General features: G+C 33.4%; 1 protein-coding gene across 1 annotated transcript; it reads left to right on the top strand.

Moving 5' to 3' along the window:
- Positions 1–5,574: 5,574 nt before the first annotated feature.
- On the top strand, positions 5,575–8,470 carry LOC125220347 (GDSL esterase/lipase 7-like). The gene is made up of 5 exons (XM_048122511.1): positions 5,575–5,800; positions 6,096–6,229; positions 6,782–7,027; positions 7,844–8,096; positions 8,177–8,470. The coding sequence occupies exons 1-5, from the start codon at positions 5,575–5,577 to the stop codon at positions 8,395–8,397; spliced, it is 1,080 nt and encodes a 359-aa protein (XP_047978468.1). The 3' UTR covers positions 8,398–8,470.
- The last annotated feature ends 2,605 nt before the right edge of the window (positions 8,471–11,075 follow it).

Here is an 11,075-nt window from a genome sequence, read left to right as displayed (position 1 = left end):
TGATATAAAAAAATCACGAAAATTATAATATGTAACTAAATAACAATATTACCGTTTTGTATATATTTTATCTATTATTTATTGAAATTCGTAAGATTTAATCTCATTCATTCATTTTAATAAAAGAAGTGTAGATTTGGTCTTAATTTTGGATTATGACCCATTATCGATATATTTAATTTTTAAATTTATACAAAATTCAAAGCTTATTTTTCAAAAAATTTCTGTAATTTCAAATAAATGATTAAAAGTGTAGGGATCATGTTACTAATGGGTTCATTATTTACCAAGCTCGCGCCGGGTCAAACTGGGACGAACTCTGTGGGACGGAAAGAGTATATAAAATAGGACACACCATCCACTAACCTTTTAACAAACTTTTTACTACATTTCTTAAAGCCAGTGCAAGGTCAAAACTCTCCTTGTACAGAGGGAGTAATAAAATGTGATTAAAATAGTGAAATGTGAGATCTACATAACATTTAAAGTAAAAGTGAACTGAGACTTCTAATGGGGGACATGCTGAAATGGTAAATCGGGACACCTAATGGTAGACAGACCAAGTATTTGTTTTATACTCCCCCTGTCCCAGTTTCGCAGTGCCGGTTTACCATTTTTAGGTGTCCCACTTTAGAAGTCCCTGTTGGAATATTCCATAAATGGTAATAGGTCCCACATTCCTCTAATTTTTCTCCACTCACATTTTAGTAATATATAAAAGTATGACTCATGTTCCACTATCTTTTTTTTACCAAATTTTCTTTACTTTTTTAAAAACTCGTTCTGGATTCAAATGAGACTCTTAAAGTGAATGTAATGATTTAGTTGAATGGTCGGTTCACTTACTTAGAATACTACAAAAAAAAATACGTTTACCTAGCATCGAAATACTCGAAAAAACTCTAAAGTGCTAGGAAAAATAGCATTTTCTGAGCATTTTCCCTAGCACAAACGGTGCTCGTCATTTGCTTTGATGGAATTATTGCCGAGCACTTTTGCGAGCTATACACTAGTTTTTTCCGCACTAATATGCGAGCACAATTTGGTGCTCAGAATGTTCTAATCGGTCATGTTTTATTCCGAAAGATGTCGGAACAATTATATAGGAAATTATAAAAATCGTAATTAATAAGTGTTAGAGTTTGTATACTAGAAATCACGTTTCGAGTGATTGAATTTTGTAAAACTCTTATTTTATTTTCCAATAAATAAAACAGATTATTTTTTGTCATAATGTTGTTGTGTTTTACATTTAATGGATGTTAATGCATGTTTAAATGTATAAGTTAACTTAACAAAGTCTAAGTCTTTGCTTTAGTAGACCGGTTGTGGGCGTCGTCCACTTTAAGGTAATACGGTCAGTTCTAAACAAAGAAAAAGATGAATTTCACAACCTAGTTGGAATTTGACTATCCAACGAGAAATGTTGCAATGTCAGTCCGCATATTTCTAAGCCTTACTGAAATAAGATGACATTGATGTGGTATAGCACTGAACGGATCTAACAGCAAGACTTGCCTTAGGCTATCTACTGAAAGGCGAGGTCTTGATAAATATTTATTTCTTAATCAATGTAGGTTAGCATTGAGCATACGGTATTGATTATGCACTGCTTTGACTTATCAAATGGTGCGGGTTTTTCGTAACCCAATTATCCTGATATATTGGGTAGTGGTGATCAGTATCTAGCGGTGCTAGGATTGCTATTATATTTAATCGTGCGCGAGCTGAGTCTCGTTTGATAATGTCCTCAAGAGGAGTGCGAAACAAGGTTTTATTATTCGGAACCTAGCTAGTTGGAGTGTGATTACTCTATGAATAATAAATAAGCGTTTCATGCTAAGTCCACTCTTGGAATTAATAAGAAGTTAATTAATTAAGTCAATAACAGACATTAATTAATTAATGGACATTTTTAATCTTAAGCACGGGAAATGAAAGTTAAACGAAAACCCGGATTACTTGTAATTTCGAATTTGGATGGGGAGAGTTCAATATTACTTCTGTAGTGGCTGCTCGTAATATTCCAATTATAACTTATATTAAATTGTGGGTTCAATTTAATTAATAAAAAGTAAATTGGATGAGCCCATATCCAAAACCTTCCATAGATCCCTGTCTTAGGAGAATAAAGGAGACAGAAAAACTCAATTTTTATTATTGTAATTTTCGAAAATTCCCCTCCCCAGCTGAGGAGATTTTCGAATTCCTCTCCTATTCCAAAAAGGATTTCTTCTGTCTTCTTTATTTAAGTCCTAGTATTCTAGTAAGATCAGTCCACACTGATATTGGGATACAGTTCGGGAACCAGAGAGAAGATTTGTGGTCTAGTACTCAAAGCATCACGTGGAGAAGAAGCTAGCCATCTTCAATTCTTTGGAGAATTAATTAGGTATTTTTCTGCTCCGTAGAAAAGCATGTTTTAGGTTTCAATATTCTTAAAGCATGATTAATTCAAGTTATGAGCATGATACATGTGATAATTACGCGAATAGCTTTTGTCTAAATAATCTGCTAAATAGATCTGATTATTATGTGATTGTTATTTATGCGCCCGCTTCCTCTGCCAGTTCCATCAATAAGTACTACTAATATTGTAACGCCCCGAAAATTCGAACCCTAATTTTAGAGCTGTAAAATTTTGTTGATGACGTGGGAGACGTGAATTAATTGATGAATGAATTTATTGCATGAGTTCTTATGACCAAGTTGTGTCTAGGGTTGCGTTGGAGTTTGAAAAGTCAAACTCGATGAGTATATGACGTGGCTTGTGAATATTGGAATTAAAAGAGGAATTATGTAGTGATTTAATTGTTTAAGGGTGAGTGAGATTATTAGGGAATTTCCACAAATACTAAAACCCCATTATTTGATATTTTCGATCCCTACTATTATTGGAGAAGGAATTCTATTTTTCCGGATTTAATTTATTTCTTAGGATGTTTATCCAAATTAAATCCAAAGCCTAATCATTCTCTATTTTTCTATGGGAGAAATCGACACCTATATTTGTTCTAGGTGATTTTCGAAAATCACCTAGGTTGGGAAGAAGTAATTATTTTATTTGGTTAATTGATCCCTTATTTGATTTCCTTCCATACCTAAAATTTAAATATTCTACCAAATCTTACCATACCTCAAGAGATCTTGCCATATCTTATTTTAGTTAATATTCAAATCTATTTCCTTATGGGAGAAACCCCATAATACACGCCTATTACCATTTTCCCAATGGGAGGATTTTTATTTTATTTTGTTCCGTGATATTTTATTCTACTCCGAAAAATATACCAAACAAAATCTTGGCTAAATAAGTAGCCAAGATTTTTGAAAATTTCATATTCTCCAACCCTAGTTCACGCCATTTTTTTTCTTCTTCTCTTCTTCACAATATTTATTTTATTTAATTGTGTAGAATCAAATCTTTCCAAATATTCTATTTAAATACCAAAAGATATTATTTAACCCTATAAATAAGAGAAACACCTAACCCTAGCCATAAAAAAAAATCGCCTCCCTCCCTTTTCTCTCTCTCTCAATTTTCTTCTACTTTTCTCCAATAATCCTTCATCTTTAGAGAAGAGTTAGAGTTTGAGCCTCAAGGTTTTTGAAGAATCAAGTCTCTACTTCGTTTCTACCGTTCGTTTTGACAAGAAAAGGTACCTACATATTAATCTTCTTAATCGGTATTCTTGAACCCTCATGCATCTGGATTGAGCGAGAGTGGGATATGTGGGACATAGAAAATGTATGTGCGTGTGTATGCGTGTGTGCGTGTGTGTTTTTGTGACGTGGGATTAACACTCATGTGTGACATAAGTTGATGTTAGATCTAAGATTGTTGAGTGTGAAAACTTATATGATGAATATGGCTTGGTTTGAATGATAAACGTAATTTGGATCGGTGGAAAAAGGGGAAGCGCTGAGACATGCACGATTTAGGAGTTGATGTTGAAACTGATTTGTGATATGTGCCTATGTGATTAAAAGGTGAAACCTCGGTTGCAAACCGGATAACGAAAGAGAGAAACGTACTTGAAATCTAAGAGTCGAAGTGGGCTTTATTCTTAAACTCTTTTATCTGCAAATTTATGAATGCGGAGAGATAAGGGTGGTTTAACTGTTATGTCATGCCTATGTTTGTTTTGTTATGATATTGTGCGCTTGATGCCTAGTTTGTGAGTTCGCTCCATTGGGCTATAGGGCTATGGATATGTATAAACGAATTCGAGTCTGAGTAGGGCCGCAAACCCTACCAGGCTGTGTACACGGTGGGATCGGGAGCCGTCCTTGCTAGTCGGCCGGTCTCGTGGGCGAAAAGTGTGGCCACACTTTCGTCACACCATGGAAATGTTGTGATTGTGGAAATTGATGACAAAAGTGGGGAGTTGTTGACTGTCCAGTCTATGAAAATATTTTTGTGATACTCGATGATCTTTATTTTTATAATTGTAAAACTCGAGTTCACTATGGTAAGGGTGGCATAACTTATAAAACATTTTGGCAACGAGTTCACTGAGTATTTCAAAATACTCAGCCCTGCATGTGTTTTCCTTATGTGCAGGTTGAACGACGACGAGCGGTGGCGGGTGTTGAGCACATTAATAAAATAAGATGAATGTTTTGAACTTCGAGTGTAGTTGTGTCTTCATACATAGCTGCACTTTTTCTTGGTTGCTTCCGTTGAATTTTTGAAACTCATTAGTATTGTTTGGCTATTTCGAACTTATTCCTTTTGGTTTAGAAGCTTTAGACTTGTTGTGGTTTTGTTGGAATTATGTCGAACCTTTGGGATATTTGATCATAGTTATGGTATCTATTTTTACATTTAATTTTCTAGGTTAAACCATTGGCTTATTGCTTTGATAGTTCTTTTAATACTTTGGTCAAGTCTCTTTAAATGAAACCCTAGCCTATGTTCTTATTACTTTTAAGTCCGTTTTTGGTAGCAGTCGCCGTATTTATTATACCCTAGAAATCCGAGCTGTTACAAATATGGTACAAAATGACTTAATTCTGTTTGACCGTCAGTTTTAGACAATTATGTCCAAAAAAGGCAAAAACACGTACCAATTTCATAAGTTCGGGATACGAAAATATAATAACTTGGAACAAAATCGTAAAACGGATATATATTTATGACCACTTTTGGAGTTAGTTATCATTTCCATTTTTGCCACATTGGTTTCGATTTAAAATTCCAAATCCTATCCAAATTCGTGATATTTTCGATCAAGTTTTAAGATCGTGTGAAAATCCAGAATTTAGCAATAATTTGTGATATTAGTAGCTACAAAACTAAATTCGTATATACCTTGGCGGACGGTATACATAAAAACATGTAACAAAGTCCCATGTGATTGTGTATGTGTTCTAACAAGGAAGGTATCATGGTTGATTAAATCCTAACTAACTAATTAAAATAAAATAATTGATGTGAGCAGCATGCTATGCTAGCTGTTGAAGCAACGCAAGAAATCGGTTCCTGAATACCCGGTGAACCGCCATCAATATTCACATGTAAAACCCCGCTCCTATTTAAACGTGCCTTTCTCATATATTCCCGTTACAAATATGACCATTTTCTTCTTCATCTCGATTCTCATCACTTTGTCCTCAGCAAATGCCGATCCCCTCGCACCAGCATTGTATGTCTTGGGCGATTCCTTGCTCGACAGCGGTAACAACAATCTCTTGCTCACCGTCGCCCGGGCCAATTTCTCCCCCTACGGCATGAATTTCGACGGCGGCCGCCCTACCGGAAGGTTCACCAACGGAAGGACTGTCGCCGATTTCATCGGTAACTCATCATACTATACATACTCCCTACATCCCATAAAAATAGGCCGAATTTCCTTTTTTGTCCATCCCATACAAATAGTCTATATCCATTTGTGGTAATTTTGTTCTCTTTATTTTATCATTTATAGGTGCCACTGTCCAGTATATTATTTAATCTTATTTTTCTCTATTTATTTACAAATTACGAATTAAAACTTGTGCCATATCCAATTAGTCTATTTTTATGGGACGGAGGGAGTATATGGATTCTTCACTTCACAAGTTTCGTGTCAAACATGGTTTTATTATGGCAGCTGAGTTTATACGATTGCCATATGCTCCACCATACATGAGCATTAAACGGTTGGTGGAGTCGGATCAGGTGAAAACTGGCTTAAATTTTGCATCAGGATCATGCGGTATTCTTCCTCAGACAGGGAGTGATCTGGTATACTTCATTTATTTAAGGGCGATCTGCCAAATAAATCACGAAGAATAGTCAAATTTTGGATTATTCATATGAAAACCCGCGATAATGTGACAACTAGCATTCTAAATTATCCCACCAGCATTTGTACATAAAATACATACTTTCTTCGTCCCACCACAAGTGATCAACTTTCCATTTTGGGTTGTCCCATCACAACTTTATTTCAATCTCTCTTACTTTTTCTTCACTCATATTTTATTCTCTCTATCTTAACTCAATATATATCATTTTCTTAAATCTCATGTCCAAAGAAATCCATCATTTGTGGTGGGACGGAAGGAGTATGTTTTTTTTGTCCATATAGATAAATTTGGTTGTCAAATCATAGTGAGTTTCGTTGGAAAAACAACATAGGAGATAATTGCAAAATTCTGACACTTAGTGATTCATCATTATAGTTCTAACAAACCAAAATTTGACTATATTTTCCGTGATTTAATTTGATTATTTGTCCTTTACATAACATATATGCAAGAACAGTTTGGGTTTGATTTTTGAGATGTATGTCAGGGAAAGTGCCTGAATTTCCCGGAGCAAGTTGATTTGTTTGAGAGAACGGTGAAAGAAGATCTTTCCAGATACTATAAAACCTCAACAGAATTATCAAATTATTTAGCAAAATCATTATTTCTGATATCAATAGGCAGCAATGATTACATCAACAATTATCTTAACAGTCTCTACGACACCAGCAAACGCTATTCTCCTCAATCTTTTGCCACCCTTCTAGTTAACAATCTATCTCAACAACTCCAGGTACAGATATAGATCTATCTATATTCAAAACCCGTTTTCTATATGGGCTCTTCAAATATATGCCCACTCCCATTTTTTCTTTATTTCAGATATTTTGAATTAAATTTTAAAAGAAAATCGGATTTAAAAATTTTAATCCACAATATTTCATCATCATCATCTACGGTCTATATATACAAATAGATATTGAAAATTTATTAGTATTAAATAAATAATGACGGAGTTCATAGAAATTAAGGTGATGTTTACTTTTTCAAGGGAAGATTTAGCTATATGCTCGATCTATTTGATATGTATCCAATAAAGTAAGATAATAAATAATGAGATATAATTAATGGGTCCAAGTGTCCAACCTTATAATAAATCTATGAAGCACTCCCTCCGTTTTTTAAAAATAGTACTCCATCCGTCCCGGCTAAGATGACACATTGCTTAGCCGGCAAGGGATTTTAGGAGTTATTAGTTAAAGTGTTTAATTGGAGAGAGAGGTGTGTGTAAGTATTAAAGTAGAGAGATAAAGAAATATGAATATTTTAATAGCAGTGGAAAAAGTGGTTGAGTGTATTAATTAGAGAGAGAAGGTTACCAAAAAAAGAAATGTGTCATCTTAATTGGGACAAACTAAAAAGGAAAACGTGTCAATTTATTTACCACTTATACCACTAATAAAGTGGACCCATAATCAACTAACATTAAATCCATTACTTTTTTTTCTCTTTCTCTTACTTTACCAAATTGTACATTAAAACATGTATCGTTTCAAATGTTTCTATTTTAAAAAAACGAAGGGAATAATATATTAATGTGGAGACGCAGAGATTGTACGAATTGGGAGCAAGGAAGATGATAGTGTTCGAGATAGGACCAATCGGATGCATTCCCGCCATCACAAGGCTTAAAAAACCCAATGGACCATGTGCAGAGGATATTAACCAGATGACAATCCTCTTCAACAAACAGCTTGCTCCAATGCTTCTAAATCTCACATCAACTCTTCAACATTCTTCATTCATTCTTGGTAGTGTTAATTGGCTTGGTTATGAAGCTGCTATCACTCCTTCCAAATATGGTTGGTAACTTATCACCCCTCACATTTTGAAATTCATTTATGTCTCAAATTTATTCATGATGATTTTCTTTTGGACTTAGGTTTAAGTGATTCAAGCAACCCATGCTGTGTGACATGGATGAATGGGACATCAGGTTGCATCCCTGGACTAGGTGCCTTGGCTTGCAAACAACCTGATAAACAATACTTCTTTGATGCCTATCATCTCACTGAAACTCTCTATAAACAAATTGCTACTCTCTGCTTCAATTCATCCTCTGTTTGTATACCCAAAAACATTAATGACTTATTGGGCTCATAACTTTGACATACGTATCATATAACTTCAATACACATTCACATATAGTATTAATAAATATTTAACCATTTATCAATTTTGTATTTTATGTTGTACAATACGAGCAAGTTTCTACAAAAATGACAGATGTTGATGTTAAAAGAAAAAATTTAACAGGGATCCATTTACCAAAAATGAAAACAAGTTAATGAGACTGTAAATAGCAGACATACCAAAATGGTAAAATGAAACATTTTTCAACACAGGAAGGAAGTACTAAACAAAAGATAGTCAATGTTCAATAGTTGTGTGATCTCAAATAAGGATGTAGTACTAAACAAAAGTTAGTCAATATTCAGATAGTTGTGTGATCACATATAACCACCAGGGAAGGAAAAGGGAAAAAGATAAATGGTTGAATATTTATTATCCATCCGTCCCATAATAGATATCGCACTTTCTTTTTAATTTATTTCATAAAATATGTTACATTTCCTTTTTTTAGAAAAAGTTCCCTCTCACATTAATATAAATATACTATTTTTTCTCTTCATCTAACCCACAAAACAACATCCTCTAAAATCTCATGCCATTATCCAAGTATGTCATCTATTTTGGACGGGGAGTACTTAAAGCCAAAAAAATGGAAAAACGTGATTAAAATTTATCAGGTACTGCAAAAATGCAATTGCAATTGTCCAAATATCATTTATATAGTTCATTCTTAATATTAAGATCCACATTACACTAACTTTTTCCACCAATTTTTTCCTACATTTCTTAAAACAAGTGTTTAGATCAAAGTGGATCATATAATTGGGACAGATGAAGTACTCCCTCCGCCCCTTAAAAATTGATCGCATTTTCCATTTTGGGATGTCCCTTAAAAATCGATCAATTCTATTTAATGAAACTTTTTTCTCTCTAATGAGGCGGGTCTCATTCTCCACTATAAATACTCCAGTCACTTTTTCTTTCTATCTCTCTCTTACTTTGTCAATTGTGCATTAAACCCGTATTGTTTTAAAGATTGTCTATATTTTAGAGACGAAGCAAATATTATTTTAGATGATGACACGTTTCTCATTTAATTAATAGGAGTATGTCAAAGGTTTGAGTTACCGTAGAAATAAATGTAGAACCACTCCATTCAATCCTAGTTAGAAGTCATATTTTTTATTGGCATGAGTTTTAAGAAATTATTTGACATTGTAAATAAAAATGTTAAAAAAAATTTAATAGAATGTGAGTTATAATTATATATATATATAGGGTTTTGATCTATAAAAACTAGATTTAAATACAGAAACGCATAACAATATCATGCGTATGGCATTTTTAGGTCATAATAGTTCATATTTAGGTCATATTAACAAAGCATGACCTAAAATGATCTTAACATGACATTAAACCCAAATCTTATAATATGACCTAAAATTGCTTAATTATGACTTTCCGTGTTTTTGGTCTGCATTTCTGGATTTAAGTGCATACTTGTTTTGATCATATATATATATATGGGGTTTTATAATAAAATATGAATAAATAAATTAATGGAGTGTAATGTATACTTTCCAAAAATAGTAGAAATGAAAGGACTTCTAATTAAGATTGGACAATGACTCGAACAAACAGACGTCTTATAGCGCAGAAGGAGTATTATTGATCATTTTTTAAAAAGAGAAAAAAAGAGGAAATACTCTCTCCGTCCTACTTAAAATGAAATATTTGGGAATCGGCACGAGATTTTATGTAGAGTTATTTTGTTAGTAAATGTAGAAAGTAAAGTAAGAGAGATGAAAAAGTAGAGATGGAGTTATTTCTATTTTAGGAAACTTTCATTTTAATTGGGATAACTAAAAAAGAAAAACATTTCATTTGTAATGGAACAAAAGGAAGTTTTATTTTATTTTATTAATTCGAAGATGTAAATGTAACGATCAATCGAAAGAGAGGGAGTAGCATATAATATTACTACCAAGATTGTCCAAAGACATGTGAAGCCGATTTTTGCTGAAATTATTTTGGGGAAGCTTTTAAATGCTGATTCAAGTAAGTTATGATTCGAGGATGTCGATTCCATTTATCGATTATTAATTCATTAGCATTAATATTGAACTGAGTCGTGCTAGCTTCTCTGATATTGGGGCCAAGGAATCGAGATTTGATGTAACTTTCGATTTTCTTTTCACTCTTAAGAATGTTTTCGAAGCGCTAAGCGAATGCAAGAATATATATAATTAATGTCAATTTAAAGCAATATAATTTCCTTTTCATTTATTCTCTTATAATCTAACATCGTTCTAGAAATTGCACTTGTTTAGGTCGTGCATCTGGATTCAATCGAGTCTTGAAGAATGATATTAAAGGTAAATTAGAGTCTTTTGCTGATTCTTGATTAATTTAAAAGTTAATTTTGTTTTATGTTTTATGGCACTAGCTGCACCTGAGGACTTAAACCTGTATTGTTCGTAACGCGAGACAATGCAATTGAACATTTGAAAATCATTAGAATAAATTTGAAATGGATATGGTAATGGCAGTGCATGAGATAAGGGTATGTGTCGGTCGTCTATTCTATATCTCTGGGTGCCATTCTTCACCCTGATATTTGTTAAATACTTAAAAGCATACATGTGGATTTACGAACTACATTCGACTTGTGTTGGTGCATTGAAGCATTCTTGAACCTCTTGCTTAGC

This window comes from Salvia hispanica, chromosome 4 (assembly GCF_023119035.1).
Source record: "Salvia hispanica cultivar TCC Black 2014 chromosome 4, UniMelb_Shisp_WGS_1.0, whole genome shotgun sequence".
NCBI classification, from domain to species: domain Eukaryota; kingdom Viridiplantae; phylum Streptophyta; class Magnoliopsida; order Lamiales; family Lamiaceae; genus Salvia; species Salvia hispanica.
Note: the sequence above shows the minus strand (reverse complement) of the source record. Positions and strands in the feature narration are given on the sequence as shown.